The sequence below is a fragment of the Protomyctophum parallelum genome (assembly GCF_964188405.1).
Source record: "Protomyctophum parallelum genome assembly, chromosome: 1".
Taxonomy (NCBI): domain Eukaryota; kingdom Metazoa; phylum Chordata; class Actinopteri; order Myctophiformes; family Myctophidae; genus Protomyctophum; species Protomyctophum parallelum.
The window spans coordinates 67,197,260-67,216,891 of record NC_139697.1 but is presented as its reverse complement, the minus strand read 5'-3'; the positions used below and the strand labels follow the sequence as shown (position 1 = coordinate 67,216,891).

At 41.7% G+C, this 19,632-nt stretch overlaps 1 protein-coding gene across 1 annotated transcript; it reads left to right on the top strand.

Moving 5' to 3' along the window:
• Window positions 1–11,621: 11,621 nt before the first annotated feature.
• On the top strand, window positions 11,622–12,428 carry LOC310854577 (proteasome inhibitor PI31 subunit-like; the record flags this gene model as incomplete). Its single annotated transcript, XM_083759254.1, has 1 exon — window positions 11,622–12,428. The coding sequence occupies one exon, from the start codon at window positions 11,622–11,624 to the stop codon at window positions 12,426–12,428; it is 807 nt and encodes a 268-aa protein (XP_083615380.1).
• Between the last annotated feature and the right edge of the window lie 7,204 nt (window positions 12,429–19,632).

The window sequence follows — 19,632 nt, the reverse complement described above, 5'->3', positions numbered from 1 at the left end:
CATGTTTTTTTTTTTTTTTTTTTTCAAATCCTCAAAAACGATGAAAAACGGCGTGCTATAGTATGCCGTATGGTATGGGCTATAGCCCATGTTCAAAAATGATGAAAAACGAGTTCTTTTTTTTTTTTCAAAATTTCCAAAAACGATGGGCTATAACCCATGTTTTTTTTTTTTTTTTCATTTTTTTTTTAAATCCTCAAAAATGATGAAAAACGGCGTGCTATAGTATGCCATACGGTATGGGCTATAGCCCATGTTCAAAAATGAAGAAAAACGAGGTTATTTTTTTTTTCAAAATTTCAAAAAACGATGGGCTATAACCCATGTTTTTTTTTTTTTTTTTTTTTCAAATCCTCAAAAACGATGAAAAACTGCGTGCTATAGTATGCCGTATGGTATGGGCTATAGCCCATGTTCAAAAATGATGAAAAACGAGTTCTTTTTTTTTTTTCAAAATTTCCAAAAACGATGGGCTATAACCCATGTTTTTTTTTTTTTTTTCATTTTTTTCAAATCCTCAAAAATGATGAAAAACGGCGTGCTATAGTATGCCATACGGTATGGGCTATAGCCCATGTTCAAAAATGAAGAAAAACAAGGTTAATTTTTTTTTTTCAAAATTTCAAAAAACGATGGGCTATAACCCATGTTTTTTTTCTTTCATTTTTTTCAAATCCTCAAAAATGATGAAAAACGGCGTGCTATAGTATGCCGTACGATATGGGCTATAGCCCATGTTCAAAAATGATGAAAAACAAGGTTTTTTTTTTTTTTTTTTTTTCAAAAAACGATGGGCTATAACCCATGTTTTTTTTTTTGTTATTTTTTCAAATCCTCAAAAATGATGAAAAACGGCGTGCTATAGTATGCCGTACGGTATGGGCTATAGCCCATGTTCAAAAATGATGAAAAACGAGTTTTTTTATTTATTTTCAAAATTTCTAAAAACGATGGGCTATAACCCATGTTTTTTTTGTTTTTTTTCCATTTTTTTCAAATCCTCAAAAATGATGAAAAACGGCGTGCTATAGTATGCCGTATGGTATGGGCTATAGCCCGTGTTCAAAAATGATGAAAAACGAGTTTTTTTTTTTTTTTTCAAAATTTCAAAAAACGATGGGCTATAACCCATGTTTTTTGTTTTTTTTTCATTTTTTTCAAATCCTCAAAAATGATGAAAAACGGCGTGCTATAGTATGCCGTATGGTATGGGCTATAGCCCATGTTCAAAAATGAAGAAAAACAAGGTTAATTTTTTTTTTCCAAAATTTCAAAAAACGATGGGCTATAACCCATGTTTTTTTTTTTTCATTTTTTTCAAATCCTCAAAAATGATGAAAAACGGCGTGCTATAGTATGCCGTACGATATGGGCTATAGCCCATGTTCAAAAATGAAGAAAAACAAGGTTAATTTTTTTTTTTCAAAATTTCAAAAAACGATGGGCTATAACCCATGTTTTTTTTTTTTTCATTTTTTTAAAATCCTCAAAAATGATGAAAAACGGCGTGCTATAGTATGCCGTACGATATGGGCTATAGCCCATGTTCAAAAATGATGAAAAACAAGGTAATTTATTTTTTCAAAATTTCAAAAAGCGATGGGCTATAACCCATGTTTTTTTTTTTCAAATCCTCAAAAATGATGAAAAACGGCGTGCTATAGTATGCCGTACGGTATGGGCTATAGCCCATGTTCAAAAATGATGAAAAACGAGTTTTTTTTTTTTTTTTTTCAAAATTTCTAAAAACGATGGGCTATAACCCATGTTTTTTTCATTTTTTTTCATTTTTTTCAAATCCTCAAAAATGATGAAAAACGGCGTGCTATAGTATGCCGTATGGTATGGGCTATAGCCCATGTTCAAAAATGATGAAAAACGAGTTCTTTTTTTTTTTTCAAAATTTCCAAAAACGATGGGCTATAACCCATGTTTTTTGTTTTTTTTTCATTTTTTTCAAATCCTCAAAAATGATGAAAAACGGCGTGCTATAGTATGCCGTATGGTAAGGGCTATAGCCCATGTTCAAAAATGATGAAAAACGATTTTTTTTTTTTTTTTTTTTAATTTCCAAAAACGATGGGCTATAACCCATGTTTTTTTTTTTTTTTTCATTTTTTTCAAATCCTCAAAAATGATGAAAAACGGCGTGCTATAGTATGCCGTACGGTAGGGGCTATAGCCCATGTTCAAAAATGATGAAAAACGAGGTTAATTGTTTTTTATTAATATTTAAAAAACGATGGGCTATAACCCATGTTTTTTGAAATTTTAATTTTTTTCAAATCCTCAAAAATGATGAAAAATGGCGTGCTATAGTATGCCGTACGGTATGGGCTATAGCCCATGTTCAAAAATGATGAAAAACGAGGATAAAAAAAAATTCAAAAATTCAAAAAACGATGGGCTATAACCCATGTTTTTTGAATTTTTGAATTACTTTCAAACCCTCAGAAATTTCAAATCCTCAAAAACCCATGTTTTTTCTCATTTTTTTTCAAATCCTCAAAAATGATGAAAAACGGCGTGCTATAGTATGCCGTACGGTAGGGGCTATAGCCCATGTTCAAAAATGATGAAAAACGAGGTAATCTTTTTTTTCAAAAATTCAAAAAACGATGGGCTATAACCCATGTTTTTTGAATTTTTCTATTTTTTTTCAAATCCTCAAAAATGATGAAAAACGGCGTGCCGTACGGTAGGGGCTATAGCCCATGTTCAAAAATGATGAAAAACGAGGTTAAAAAAAAAATCTAAAATTAAAAAAACGATGGGCTATAACCCATGTTTTTTGAATTTTTGAATTACTTTCAAACCCTCAGATATTTCAAATCCTCAAAAACCCATGTTTTTTTTCTCAATTTTTTTCAAATCCTCAAAAATGTTGAAAAACGGCGTGCTATAGCATGCCGTACGGTAGGGGCTATAGCCCATGGTCAAAAATGATGAAAAACGAGGATAATTTTTTTTTCAAAAATTAAAAAAACGATGGATGAAAACCCTTGTTTTTTCTTTTTTTTTTAAATCCTCAAAAATGATGAAAAACGGCGTGCTATAGTATGCCGTACGGTAGGGGCTATAGCCCATGGTAAAAAATTATGAAAAACGAGGATAAAAAATAATAATCAAAAAACGATGGGCTATAACCAATGTTTTTTGAATTTTTGATTATTTTTAAAATCCTCAAAAATGATGAAAAATGGCGTGCTATAGTATGCCGTACGGTAGGGGCTATAGCCCATGTTCAAAAATGATGAAAAACGAGGTTAAATTATTATAATTTTAATTCAAAAAACGATGGGCTATAACCCATGTTTTTATAATTTAGATTTTTTTTTCAAATCCTCAAAAATGATGAAAAACGGCGTGCTATAGTATGCCGTACGGTAGGGGCTATAGCCCATGTTCAAAAATGATGAAAAACGAGGTTAAATTATTTTTTTAATTAAAAAAACGATGGGCTATAACCCATGTTTTTTGAATTTTTCATTTTTTTCAAATCCTCAAAAATGATGAAAAACGGCATGCTATAGTATGCCGTACGATATGGGCTATAGCCATGGTTTTATTGTTTCATAGTATGCAAACACAGTAAAGAACTTGGGGGTTATCATCTATGAAAAGGCAACAGAATGAGCAGAAAATAAAAATGAACCATGTAAATACAACTAATTGAGCAGAGCACTGCAGGGAGTCGAACCCCATTCCGGTATACCAGAAGTACCACAACCAGTGCCTTAGTTTTTGTTTTGTTGTACGAGGTCCATTCGTTGAAATGTAAATTTTGCATTTCAACAGTAAAGTAATTTCACAATTTACATTGTAGGCAATAATTAATAACCGTATGGCACCAGGCCAAAGCCATGGGGAGAGAGTATGTTTTGTACTCTGAGTGTGTGTGAGTCAGTTTGTTAACAGCTAATCTCCAGCACCATTAACCCGGTCGATGCCAAATTTTGCACACACACTCCCTGGGTGCCAACGATGAACCTCTGCCCAAAATCTTCCAGAACGGCCTGTATAGCACCACACATTTTTTTATGCCCTCCGTGACCATGGACTTTAGCCTTTCGCTTTTCTGTGATTTAACCTTTTTTCAAATCCTCAACAATGATGAAGAATCGCGCACTCTAAACACAACACATTTCATTCTAGACCTAAAAACCCCCAGAAGAAAACAGAATTTACATTTCTAAATGTTCATCGACAGAGCATTCTTATAGCCAACATGAATAACTGTTTCCTCAAAGCCATGAGGAACACAAAGGGTTTACAATTTAAAAACAAAACAAAAACAAAAAAACCCACAAAGAGACAATTGAAATAATGACCACTGAAGAGCAGTGGTTTCCCAAAACGTTTCAGCTCCAGAAAATCCAAAAAGATAAAAATAATCAGGGAAGAGAAAATGAACGCTGAAAGAATATATATTCAAAGATCTGAGCCCCATTTTGACGATTTTTCAAAAATAGCAGATCTACAAGCTAACACAATGCTAACATAATTCATAACATAATGCTAAAAACACCAAAAGGAGTTCCCGTCCTGAATGGGTTTCAACCCTGAAGGCTTCACCCCGCCCGCTGTGCTTCAGTTTAAACTCTGGCTAGAGTTGTTTAAAGCTGTCTTTATTTGTCTCCCTTGGGAGAAATTAGTCTTGGAGACAGAGAGTCAGAGCTGCATACATATAACCTATATCCTTTTCTTTTTCAAATGCCTTTCAAATGCCTTTAATTATAGTTATGTTAACTTCATAATCTTTATAAAATAAACTTTATAAACTAAATACAAATGCATTGGACATAACAAAAAGACAATAACATACTACTAGTACTCCTCAATAAGCTATTAATTTAGACTGAAGTAATTAAAGCTGGTCATGTTTGCATGTTTGGAATTGTAACAGACAACGAAGCGCTGTTGTGGCAGTCTGACACACACACACACACACACACACACACACACACACACACACGCTAGTTAGACAACGAAGCGCTGTTGTGGCAGTCTGACACAGACACACACACACACACACACACACACACACACACATACGCGCACACATTAGACAGCTAACTGTGCTGTTCTGCCTGGCTTCCATAGTAACTGCACCCTCTGGTGGCGGGAGGTGTCACACCGTGACACACAGACATGTTCTGCCTGGCTTCCATAGTTAGGGCTCATTGCATTCCCAACAAATATAATATATTTTCAATTTTGCTACAGAAAGTCCTACAAAACCAAACAAAATACCATTAAAAAAAAATCACAAAAAGAGAAAGAACCTGCAGGAACCACAATGCCTTGACTCAGTTCCCTATTTAGGTTGTCACTATGACTGTGTCAGGAATGGCCCCATTGTTGTGGCGGGCGGTGACGTGCTGTAGCTTCGATGTGACGTAACGGTGACATTGTGCTGTTGGTGAATTTGGCCTTTAAAGAAGGCCAGTCAGAGACACATTACTGTGACTGTAGCCATTGTGTAAGAGACAGAGCGGAGAAGAGAGAAGGCTAAGACTAGAGAGGAGTTCAGAAGAATTGAACTGAGACAAGACGGCAAAGACGTTTTCACCAAAGACACCTGCAAACATGTGGACGTGGAGCCCACCTAAAGGACAGAGCTTCAGGGCACACAAACCGAAGGAGCTGGGTGAGAAAACTCGGATGGATGGATGGGTGGAGGATGAAAAGCGCAAGGGGTGGTACATAGCCAAGCTGAAGAAGAAAAACAGGGTTTCAAACGCTTCAGTGGAGCATTCATGGGCTACAGCAGCTAGGGAATGGGACGGGCTACAGAACTGGAACAAAAAAGAGAAAGAGAAGGTACGGGACAAAAAGGAGGAGCAGAAGGTGGAAGAGAGCAAAGTGGACGAGGACAAGATGGAGGAACAGACAGAGAAGCAGCAGGAGGCTAAAGTAGAGGAGTATTCAACAAAGATATCGGCATGGAGGCAACACACAAGACAGACCTTCAGATCACACAATGAAGATCAGGACATCATCCAGAAGTTTCATCTGAAGAGACATCTGTCCGCTTACCCGTTCACTGCTGTAGAGAGCACCCAGCCCACTCAACCGCGTACTTCTGAAGAGACCAACACCAGCTCCACTGACCCCTCCACCGATGGAGGGGTCAACAGTCCTCGCACCATCCCGTCCCCGCAGGGACACGACATGCCGGCGCATTGCCCCGAGCTGGCGGCCAAAGTGGAGGCGACGGGGATGGAGGCGCTGAAGGCACAGGAGCAGGAGATTGAAAAGGTGATAATGAACGAGTACTATAAGAACAAGAAGAAGAAGAAAAGGGCCAAGAAAGACGATGACGGAGAACAGGACGGGAACAGAGACGAGAAAGAGAAGATGGAGGACATGAAGGAGGAGCATGAGAGGAACGTCGAGGAGAAGACAGAGGAGCAGGAGTCTAAAGTAGAGCATAAAGAGCGGGAATTATTATCGTTGAAGTCACACGCAGGGAAGACCTTCAGAGAACATGTGGAATTTCAGCGCCTACTTCTCTCTCCAAAGCAGTGTATGCACTCCTATGCCGATGGAGTTATTGGAAAGCACCGCAGTCAGCCAGCTCAGTTCCTCACCGTGCAGAAGGCTCCACGTCATAGGCCTGAGTGGGCAGCCAGGATGGTGGAGCTGAAGGAGAGGAAAGTACAGGAGGAGAAAACAGATGTTGAAAAGGAGTATTGTAGGAACAAGAAGACGAAGAAAGAGCACAACCGGCTACAGGACAGGAACCAGGAAGAGAAAAAAGGGAAGGTCGAGGACAAAAAGGAGGTACGGAAGGAGCAGAATGAGACGGAAGTAGATGAGGAAACGAAGGAGCAGCAGCAGACCTCTGAGCGGTTAAGGAAGGTAGATGAGAAGCAGATAGAGGAACAGGAGAGTGAAGTCAAGGAGAGGCTTATAGAGCAGTATTCAACGCCTGAAACATCTACATTCAGGCCAAATACAGGACAGACCTTTGGAGCATGTGATGAAGATGAGGACATCCAAAGGTTTTCTCCAAAACAGTGTCCGTCTCCTGACACCAATACTGATGATCAGACCAGCGCCCATCCCGCTCAACCTTACCCTGAAGGAGCGAAATTCAGCACCCACTCGACCCACCCCTATAATGTAGTTAGGGAGACCAGCCCTCACACCATTCCATCAGCACAGAGCCACCAACAGGATTGGGCTCGACTGTCGACCGAAGTGGAAGACGGTAAGGAGGTGGTGAAGGAGGAGAGGACTGCAGGCCTGGGAGCGTGGGAGCCACACTTAGCAGACCCCATTCAGTTCAACTTCTTCCCGTCTCCCGAGGAGCTGGAAGCAAAACCATGGGAGGAGCCCCACTTAGCAGGGCCCATGAATAAGTATTCCTTCTTTCCTTCTCCAGAGGAACTTGAAGAAAGACCAGAGGAGAATGAGGACGAACAGAAGATGGCCGTGAAGAATAGCCTGCCTGCATGGGAGCCTCACTTAGCAGAGCCCATCAATATGTTCTTCCCGTCTCCCAAGGAGCTGGAAGCAATATCGAAGCAGGAGGATCAGGAGGCGGTGGCGAAGACTAGCCTGCCCATGATGTGGGAGCCCCACAAAGAAGAGCCCTTAACGTTCTCGTTCTTCTCATCAAAGCAGAATAGGGAGGGGGAGGAGGAGGAACAGAAGATGGTGGTGGAGAAGGAGAGCCTGCCAGTGTGGGAGCCCCACATGGTCAAACAGGATGGGGCCCAGCATGCCAATACCTCCACCTACTTCCACCCGAATACGGAGGAGGATGAACATAATATGGAGAAGAACAGTTATCCCACATGGGAGCCGCACTTAGCAAAGCCCATCAATACGTTCTGCTTCTTCTATCCGTCCTACAAGGAGCTGCAGGCAACATCAGAGGAGAAAGAGTCAGAGGGGGAGGAGGATGAGAAGTTAATGGTGAAGAGTAACAGCCTACCCGCTCACCCATGGCAGCCCCACTTGGCAGAGCCCATCAATAACACATTCTCCTTCTTCCCGTCTTCTGCGGAGAATAAGGTGAAGGAGGAGAGAGAAACCCTGGCCCCATCAGAGGCCCACTTCATCAACAGGTTCTCCTTCCTGTCTATCAAGGAGCCGGGAGCAAAAGCGGAGGATGAGAATAAGGAGGAGATGGAGAAGAAAAGCCTGTCCGCAGCCGAGGCCTGCCTAGTGAACCCCATAGATGCATTCTCCTTCCTGTCCGCGGAGGAGCCTGAAGCAAAAACGGAGAAGGAGGCGCACGTGGTGGAAGGGGAGGAGCAAAAGATGGTGGAGAAGAAATGGGAGAGGAGGCTAGAGGGCAAGGTGGGTAGGAAGAAGAGGGGGGTAGAGGAGGGTAAGAAGGTAATGATTAAGATGAGGACGTTTACTGAACCGGAGGCGCAGGTGAAGCAGCCGAAGATACAAACGAGGTATGAGGAGAGGAAAAAGGAAGTAGAAGAGAGGAAGAAAAGGGGGGAGAAGAAGGTGCAACTGGAGCTGTGCGAGAAGGTCCTTCGCTCCAGGAAGAATCGTTTCAGAAAGTGGGAGACCAAGGCTAGCGAGTGGCTGATGGCTGTGGAGGAGTTGGAGAAGAAAGTGAAGGAGGGGGTGACCGACATGGAAAAGAGAGAGAGGATGGTGGAAGAGAGGAAGGACATTAGCTTGACACCACACGTTGTTGATAAGCAAAAGGAAGAAAGTTCAGTGGGTCCGGTACCTCAATGCTCACCAAATGTGTATCAGAAACATCCCTCACCAACCGTTTATCGAGAACATCCCTCACCAACCGTTTATCGAAAACATCCCCTGCAAACTATTCATCAGAAATATCCCTCAACAACTGTTTATCAGAAATATCCCATAACAACTGTTTATCATAAACATCCCTCAACAACTGTTAATCAGAAACATCCCTCACCAACCTTTTATGGGAAACATCCCTCAACCGTTTATCGGAAACATCCCTCACCAACAGTTTATCGGAAACATCCCTCACCAACTGTTTATCGGAAACATCCCTCACCAACTGTTTATCGGAAACATCCCTCACCAACTGTTTATCGGAAACATCCCTCACCAACTGTTTATCGGAAACATCCCTCACCAACTGTTTATCGGAAACATCCCTCACCAACTGTTTATCGGAAAAATCCCTCACCAACTGTTTATCGGAAACATCCCTCACCAACTGTTATTGGGAAAAATCCCTCACCAACTGTTTATCGGAAACATCCCTCACCAACTGTTATTGGGAAAAATCCCTCACCAACTGTTTATCGGAAACATCCCTCACCAACTGTTATCAGGAACAATCCCTCACCAACTGTTTATCGGAAACATCCCTCACCAACTCTTAGTAGGAACAATTCCTCACCAACTGTTTATCCGAGACAACCCTCACCAACTGTTATTCGAAAATATCCCTCACCAACTACTTATCGGCGACATCCCTCAACAACTGTTTACCGGAAACATCCCTCACTGCGAGCTCCAAGAGGCCCCAGGCTCAAAGAGTCTCTTTACTGCTCAAGCAGCTCTTTGAGCAATATGGTATTGACCTGATTGAAACCCAATGGAGTGGTGCGAAGTTCCCATGATGACGTTTTTGTCATTTAATGAATATACTGTAGGCAACACCTGCACAGAACGGGGACTGCGCATTAGGCAGACTACGTGGCTGGTTAAGACTCACCCCGTACCTTCCGTATGTGGTTATGATTAGGGTTGTATGTATTGTGTGGGCCAGTACGTGCACTGGGGTCCAATATTTTGGAATCTGGCCAGACTATGAGACTATTTAAGCCTGATTACCTACAACCATTCATTTCCTTATAGACTTGCCTCTGATGTCATGGTGTAACCCTTACCCAACTTTGGACAGCCTGTTCCCCTTTGACTTTCATTTGAAAACAAAAGTAAAGTTGAAACATACAGAACATGATGTGAACTAAGAATAGGCTAGCGCCTATAGTGCAATTGATTATCTCCAGGCAGACCCACTTATAGATGGCTACCTCTACAGAGCTATGCCGTAAAAATACAAATAAATCAATAATAATAACAATAATATTAATAATCATAATAATTTAGCTGCTGAAAGTGATTAAAAACAAAACTACAACAATGTGGCTGCTTAATGTGGAGCTCTGTGAACCTCGCACGAAATAACTGTACAACCCTAACTTAACAATACCAGCTAAATTCAAACTGTCACAAAGGAATACAATCAAAGATTGTGATCATTTCACCTCAAAACCGAGCCCCCCCCCCCCCCTAAAGCTAAAATCCCCACTATGCATTGTTGACTCTTCTCATAGAACGTGTAAGTCTAGTTTTTATTTTTTTGTCCATGAGAAATAGCTGATACAGAGTCCCAGAAGACATACAGTATGTTTCGGTTTAACATCTGAGAACTGTTAATTTTTTTGTTCATGACAGTATATGACTTTTGTTTAATTTTCTTTTGCCCGTGAGAACACTGATTCCCAGAAGACATTTAGTATTTTAAAGTATTCTCCTTTATTTTTGCAATAGCGACATTGTTTATAGGCCTATAGTTTATAAATTTACAGAGGTAAAGTTATATGGTGATGCTAAAAGGATAACACAAACTCCAGAGGGCTTGTTTCCATTGTGGTCCTGTGTTTTTAATTGAGATTCATAGAAGATATACATTTGCATGTATAAGTTGCCTGGAAAGAATCCAGGCATTCATCAACCTGACTTTGAAGAATCCTCCGAACTTGCTGCTGGCCAAACACAAATTAGCAACCTGGAACTGTGGAAACAAACAAGTCAACGCTCTGTGGAGGGTCAGACCAAGACCTGGTGCCGTGACCTGGATGCAGATGTGAAGGGATCTGGCCACACATATGGGACAGCTGGGGAAACTGGCTCAGGACCGGGATGTCTGGAAAAGCCCTTGTTCAGCGTAAGTAAAGTAAGCAAGTATATATTTTTATTTGCAGCGGTGAGAACTGTTTAATTTTCTTTTTCCATGGAGAACAAGTTGATACAGCTTAAAAGCTGTAAAGCTACACAATACTGCCTATCTGCAATCCAATTAAGAACGATGGCCTGGAGAACTGCAGTTGAAGGGAGAACCTGCAATTGTTTCGTCTGCAGGAGGCCCCTGAAGGTTGACATAAGGATATTACTTTTAGATTATTTTACTAGCAGTGGAAGTGAGAACTTTCTTTCTTTTGCTCATGATAACAAGAAGGAACCTACACCGAGTTCCATAATACCGTTTAGTAAAACAGGTGAAAACTGTACATTTATGTAATAAATGGAGGTGACTAATCGTCTGATCAAATGTATTGTTTATTTTCTTATTCCCTTTTCGATTTCTCTTCGGTTCCCCCTACAACCTGTTAAAATGCTTTTCACCTCATCCATGTTTGCTGATATCAAATTGCCATGGTTATCCAATACCTAGAGGCCAATATGATTTCATGGACCTCCATATTTGGAGCATATATTACGCAAAGTGGCTTAATTCTTTCTGACATCATTAATGATGCGAGTATCTTAAAACCGGAACGCATGGCCGTCTCTTGTGATCACAACCTAAAACACGTGCTAACCAATGTAAAGAACCAGCGGCAGAGCGGCACGCTAAACCAAAGACGATGGAAGGATTAGAGTCAGTTTACACTCTCGTCGCAGGCAGCATCAGCTGCACCCAAGATGCAGTCGTGTGTTTTGTTCACTGGGCCATTATCAAGAACGGATACAAGTGTTTGGGCTCTGGAGATGAGCCCAGCAGCGCTGATAGGAGGTCGGAGTTGCTCCCCGCAGACTGGAACAACAACAAGGAGTTGTACACGCTACGTTACCAAGTCAACGACGGCACCAGCCACTACCTGCTCAAAGCCACCACTGTTGACGCCAACCTCGTGATCTTCAACCTGATGAACCACAGCACACAGCAGGACTCGGCCTTGACCGTAGACGTCAGGGATCACGTGGATGCCGAGTGGCTGCATTCGTTTGACCACGTGTACAAGGACACCGACAGTCTGACGGAGAAGGTGACAACGCAGCTCCTGTCAGCTCCAGAGGGACCGTCGCCACATGGGTCGAAGGCAAAGAAGAAGGCGTCAGCAGACAGGCGAGATGAGGAGCAAGAGGGGCGGTGGAGACGGTGGGAAGTTGAAGACGACCCTTTACGCATCCCTACTCGACACACCCGGCATGACGTACAGCCACAATGGCCGGATCCGTTTGCGGTAGGGGGAGCGGATCTGGACCCGCTTAATCCACAGGGCGGTGGGAGTCAAGTGGATCCGCGACACACAATTCCGCCACGGTTTGACCCATCCAGCGGGATCCCAGGCATCCTGCCTCCAGCAGCTGTACCCCCAGGAGCCCGCTTTGACCCGTACGGGCCCCCAGAGCCAGAACCGGACCACCTGCCACCTCCAGGGTTTGACTAAATTACTTACCATCACCACCAACTTAGACCTGATTTAGACCTTTAGATGGATTTAGACCTGAGGCCGTTTTCTGTAAATGTATGTGGGCAGAAACCTCATCTCCATATTTGAACTTTAGTTTTTTTGCTAAATGAATGCCATACTTGCTATTTTTGTATTTGAAACCTGAAAAGTAGCGGTTTTGGACAGCCGAACATAATTTAAATGTCAGTTTATACACTCAATATCTGACGTCTATGCGTTACTGCCTTTATTTTACTGCCTTTGTGTTTGATTGATCATATTTTTATTGAAAATTTAGCTAACGGGCAATGCACAATAAATATCTTGCTACACAGATAAGAGCAAACTTTAATCTGCAGTCCCGAGTGGGCAACACCAGTTGCACATACATTTTGAGCATAGATTCAAAACCTATGGAAAATCATTTAGAACATAATCACGGTATAAAAGGAATCAGACACATTTTAGAGAACTATAATACACAATTTACAGTAGGCTACAAATACAAAATGTTCTCTGTAACTCTTGAAAGATTTGCGCTTGTTTTTTTATTTAGGTACTGCTCTCTTTATAGCGAACCAAAGTTCTCTTCCGACATCCCAGCCACCAGAGGCCGCTATCTACCCCCCTGGGTTACTGAATTGTTTCTATTGAAAATACCATATTAGTGTTCATAACGGTGTTCCAGAAGTAAACAAATTAGCCTGTCAATTTTACTCATGGATATAAAGTATTAACTGACGGTACAAAAGTACAAGTTTATCCGAATAATACGAAAATATATTTACTTAGAATCACGTAGACAATATCAAATATAACTCAATATCAGAAAACTGAAAGAAACGCAGGGCTGATATGTTTATATGACGTGAATTAGGATTTGGGAGTGTTGCCAGGACTTTGGTACTATATTAGGTGTTCCACTGTCCACACTGGAAAATCACTCTGGCTATTAACTTATGGGCTAAACGTTGTAGACCAAAATGTGACACAATCATCCTCTAATGGGGGATCTTGTTGACCATGTTTTAAGCAATGTTGTGACACAGTATGAACTACTTGAGTAAAAGTACAAAAGTATTGTCATCAAAATATAGTTAATTTTTCTCTGCGAAGTTCGAATATGTTCGTACCCTTCAGCTATGGTATCTGCCATGTTCGTACCCCCCAAGTGAAAGCAGAGCACAAAACGCATCAAAACACTCAATTTTGTGACTGACCATAGACTTGTATAATTATTTTCCAACGCAATAATAGTACTGACCTTACCTTGAAGGCTATAAGGGCATTCATTAATGGGAGCCCGGCCTTTTTTAAGTAACTAATACGTTAATTTTCACAGTAATACATTACCTTTTGTTGTAAGTAATCAGTAACGTAACAGAGTTACTTTTTTGTCTCGTTTCCATTCTGGCAGTGAACAGCTGCACTTCAAATGATATCATCTTTTTTGGTTGGAAACCTCATTATGTACAAAACCTAGTTGTCACTCGGGATTCCAGGATTTTTTATGACGTCCTGATGGCACACCATATCTCCATATTTAGCTCATCCGTACACATGACCTTCTCTACATTGGCCTTCCATATGGTTACCTGTGACTCAGCGTACCCTGTGGCATCATAATGACGTAGCGACACTGCCTTTAAAAGGCCTGTCACTGATTTACCTGGACAGTATTTGCCGGATTGGGTGCACACCTCTTTTAAGAAGGATAATACTAGACGAGGATGAGAACAGACCAGACGAGGCTTAGTCATTTGATTTAACCTAAGTTGAAGTTGTGTTGAATTGTGTTCGGATATATTTAAGAATACAAAAGAAAATCCTCAAAGCAAGAAACCCAGACGAGAAGTAATTTCATTTCATTTGACCTACACTTTACTGAACCGAAGCTGAAGTTCAGTTGAATTGTGTTGAATTTAATTAAGGAAAATACAAGAGAAATTCCTCAAACATCAGATTTGTTTCCAACAAGCCTGCAAATATGTTGACATTAGCAACGCACCCCAAGGAACAGACCTTCCGGGGCACAGAAAAGGAAAAGCCCAGTAAGGGGTCATCTCATAAGAAGATGAAGAGGAGGGTGCCGTCCACCGCTTCAGTTCCACAGGCAATTGGAACAGGACGGAAGTTGGAGAGGAATGACAGGATACAGGACGTAAACAAAAAGCAGGAAGAGAAGGTGGAAGACAAAAGGGAGGAGCAGGAACAGCAGGACAGGAGGAAAGAGGAGAGAACAGAGGAGGAGAGGAGGAATGTAAAGAAGACTGAGGAGAAAAGAGGGGAGCAGATAGAAGAACAAGAGAGAAAAATAGAGCAGCTAGAAAGGAAAAAGGTAGATCAGGAGAAGACAGAGCAGGAGAGTAGTAAAATTAAGAATCTGACTGAAAGGTCTTCCCCAAAACGGTGTCTCACGTCCCCTGACCCCTACGCGGCTGGAGATGTCAGCATCCACCCCCCCACTGACCCCTACGCTTGCAGAGAGACCAGCGCCTGCAACGTCCCGTCAGCACAGGGCCTCAACGTGTCAGAGCATTGCCCTGAACGGGAGGAACTCGAGATACAGAACTTTTACAAGAACAAGAAGAAGAAAAGGCCGGTGAATAAAGCAGAGACGAATGGGTCGGTACAGGACGTTAGCAAAGAGGAAAAAGAAAGGGTGATGAAAGAGGAGACAAATGGAGTGGTACAGCAGGATGGGGACAAAGAGGAGAAAGAGGAGGGGGACAAAAAAGAGTTGCAGAAGGAGCAGAAGAAAGTAGTTGAGGAGGAAACAAAGGAGCTGCAGAAGACAGAGCAGAAGGAGAGAGTAGATAGGGAGCTGGTAGAGGAGCAGGAGAGTGAAGTAGAGAAGCTGATAGAGGAGCGTTCAACTCCTGACAACGTGATGCAAACATCTGAATGCAGGCTACACACAGGACAGGCCTTCAGAGCATGTGATGACATTCAAAGTTCTTCTCCAAAACAGTGTCTGTCCTCTGACTCTTCCTACGCTGATGGAGAAACCAGCACCCACCTCACTCACCCCTACACTGCGGGAGAGATCGGCACCCGCCCCACTACTGATGGAGAGATTAGCACTCAGTCCATGCAGTCATCTCAGGGCCACACCGTGCCACAGGATCTGCCCGAGCCAACGAAGAATGTGAGCAAGAGGCTGGAGGAGAGTAAGACGAAGGAGGTGGTGGTCACAGATGGTGGTAAGGAGAGAAAAAGCCAATCCATGTGGGAGCCCTACTTAGAAAAGCCCATCAATGAGTTCTACTTCGGCTATCATCCTCCTGCCGAGCTGCTGGCAGCAAAACCAGAAGAAGAGATGAATGGGTTGGAGAAGAACGAAGTGGTTGAGAAGAGCCAGGCTCCGTGGTTCCCCCACTTACAAGAGAAAATCAACATGTTCTCCTTCATCTGGATGGAGGATGATGAACGGACGATGGCGGTGGAGAAGATCAAGAAAAGCATGCCTGCGTGTGAGCCCCACTCGGCAGAGCAGCCCATCGATACGCTCTCCTGCCCGTCTCCTGAGGACCAGCAACTGGAATCAAAAACAGAGGAGAAGGTGGAGCAGAACATGGTGGCGGAGGAGACGGAGAAGGAAATCTTGCCCACATGTGATCCCCACTCAGCAGAGTCTTCTGAGGAGATAGGAGCAAAGACGGAGGAGAATAAGGTGCTGGAGGAACAGAAGATCGTAGTGAGGGAGAAATGGGAGAGGAGGCCAGAGGGTAAGATGGCAAGGTGGAAGAACAAGAGGGTGGAGGGTAACAGAGTGGTAAACAGGATCAGGGAGATCGCCGAACCAGAGGTTAAGCAATTGCGGACAGAAAATAGGCCAGAGAGGAATGTGACTGAAGCGAGGAGGAAAAGGGATACAGATCTCAGGGTACAGGAGAAGGAGCTTCGCTCCAAGGGGCAACGTAACAGCAAGCTGAGGGATAGAGCGAGCGTGTGGCGAATGGCCGTGGAGGAGTTGGAGAAGAAAGGCAAAGAGGGGATCATTGAGGTGCAGAAGAGAGAGAGGATGGTGGAAGAGTTGGAGAGGAATAGCTCAAGACCGCATGGATATGTTTGCGAGCAAAAAAGAGAATGTTATGATGGTCAGGTACCCCAACAACACCCACCACCAACTGGTTATCGGAAGAATTTCTCACGGCAAGCTCCAAGACCCTTCAGGCCGAGCTCAAACAGGACTGTGAGCGGTATGGGACCGTCCCGCAACTTGGTGTCTAGAGTGATGGGAAGGCCCCAAAACTTGGGTGTTGTGGCTCAGCCTCAGTGACAGCTTGTTCCACATTACGTGGTGAGGTGCACTTCTACGTACAAGACGTGGGATTATAATAAAAAATTACTGTACGACAAACTGTTCAAAAGTTATGGCAAATGATAGGAACTATGACATATCGACCAAACAATTACGACAAAGGTTATCACAAAAAAATAGGATCAGATTTCGACCACTCAGAAGAGGGGGTGGGGCTAAATTACACAAATGAAGGACAAGGACTCCGAACCACGTCCAATGGCACCGCCCACAAGTCTGTATGACAAACCGTTGAGACGTTATAGCAAAAAAATACAAACTATCGAATATCAATCAGGAGAGATCAAAAACCTGATCTTGTAGATATGCTATTTTCACGTCCTGCTTGGCGTTGAAGTTTGACGCTTTGCAACGGTCACACCATTTTACAAAAACTCACACTTTCGATAACTTCCTCGGTAAGGTGTTGTGTACGCTGAGCGATTTTGAGGCGATTAAAATACGTAACTTTTCGACACTTGTGTGTGCAAAGTTTCACAATTTTCAGGTACATTCAGCGCCTCAAAAATAAGATTCATTGTGGATTAAATGACAATTAATATAATACTAAAATATAAAATATTAATTGAATAAAACTTTTATTTAGATTTAATAAGGGCTGTTTTGAGGGGCACTAGCCCCTCCTATATACAGCTTTAATGTTTGTTTTTCAACGATTCTCGTTTAAGAAAACGCCATACACAATAAAGAGAAATTTAACGTTTGTGTTGACTAAAACAAACATTAGCACACGTTGCTTAAACAAACATAAGAGTGCCCCTCAATTCACAAGGGTGTGATTTTTTTTAAAGCTACTTTACACTATATATATATACACCTATATACCTATATATATACACCTTTTAAGGGCCACCTCATCTCTTATTGCTGAGACTGTGGTGGAGAGGCTTGAGTGATTCAGTAGCCCCAGGGAGGTCCTACGCAGGTGAGGGTTCAACATAACCCGAAACTGAATTCTGCAACCGAGGGTCAGAGTCCAGACAAACATCAGCAAATAAGTCTCTTTCTCAGTGCGCAATTATATAAATTATTATATATACACCGGAAAAAAATAGGGAATACGAAATAACCACTTTGAACGCCAGCATTCATATTCTGGGGGGTAAATATTGGCCAAAAATAGCAGATTTTATAACAAATTTGAAACCCAGAGGAAGACTATCCTGTGGAAACATTGGTTTCTTGTATATAAAAATGTTATACATTTGCATCGTACCTACCTACAAGCTGTATGGCCTCCTTACCAGGTTGAAACGGAACACCAGGCGATCATACAGACTGATCCATCACTGTTGAAACAAGTGGCTCTGGTTCAAGAACACAGTAATGGTCTAATACAAATTATACAGCAAACACATCGGTATCGGGCGATTTGAGTTGTTTTTAGATTAATCGGCAAATTCGGCATCGATTAGATTAATTCATCAGACCGATTAATTTATCAGTCCGATTAATCAGTCTTCACAGATAAACAAGCCCAAAGTAAGAGTTTGAACAGATCTACAAGCTCACAATATTAAATATAAAAAGGTATTTAAGTCAAATCTGACTTGCCTAAGCCTGCAGTGCATGTATTTTTCAGAATGGACAAATAATTCTTCAATATAGAATGAGATCATATACAGTAGACATCGGCAATATCGGTTATCGGCAATTAATATATCGGATATCGATATCAGCCAAAATGTCTCATCGGCACATCCCTAATATATATATTTTTTATTGCCTAAAATTGTACTTTAGCTTGAGTATAGTTAAAACTATGAAATGACCAAAAAGTATTAGAACTACTTGACGTGCCGCACAAGTATGCTTAGTTTATTAAATAAATTATATAACTAGTAGCCAAGTTAAGGTAGTTATATGCTGTTCCACTGAGCTTATATAAATACATTATGAACATTGTTATAAGTTGTCATACATACCTTTAAGTATATATATAGTTTGATTAACTGTAGATGGCTACATGTGTTCAACTGTAGATGAATATTAATTTGTAGACTGATCAGAGCAACGGGCAAGCAATTACCCTACTCTATAAGGAGACTAGAAAAGGGCAGGTCAGGCTGTGGCCTCCTGGTGGTGCTATAATAAGGCAATGTGAAAAGGGTGCAATTTCTTCTTACGCCTTGCATGCGTTTTGTTCAAAACAGGCCAATCCTGCAAACTTTGAAAGCCAATGTTAGCCAATCAGGATGGAATATGAAATATCGGACAGAACCGGCTTGAACACATGACTATAGAGATACTGCGTAACGATTTGCGGGATTTTTGGACAAAATATGGTGCAATATAAAAAAAAAATATTTTACAAAAGTCAGCCAGCCTCCTGGTAGCGCTATGAGGTTCATCATTGGCATCTAGAGAGTTTTTGCAAAGTTTGGCATCGACTGGGTTAACAGTGCCGGAGATTAGCTGTACACAGACGGCCAGACACACACGGACGGAGTGTAAAACATACTCTCATCCCATGCCTTCGGCCTGGCGGAGACAAAAATGGTGCTGAACCTACAAACGAGTACAAGATAATATTTATTCAAGTTTGCTTCATCTTAACTGAGAACTTACGAAACAGCAAATTACAAAAACTTGTTCAGTCATTGTCAATAGCGTTTGTGTTAGGACAAAGTTTGGGTTACACACACCAAAAGCTGGACATAGGAGGGGATATGGCCCCTCAAAAAAATAAAGATTTAGTTTATCAAATAAACAAATTTAATTAAAACCAGAGCGATAACAAATCTCTTTAGATTATCTGTACACCTAGGCTGATTTTGGTGCCAGGTGATGTCACCTTGATATAGAAACATATATAGTATTTATTATCATTTTTGCACAAAAAAGGAGATTACAAATCTTTACTGAAGATCCGGTGAA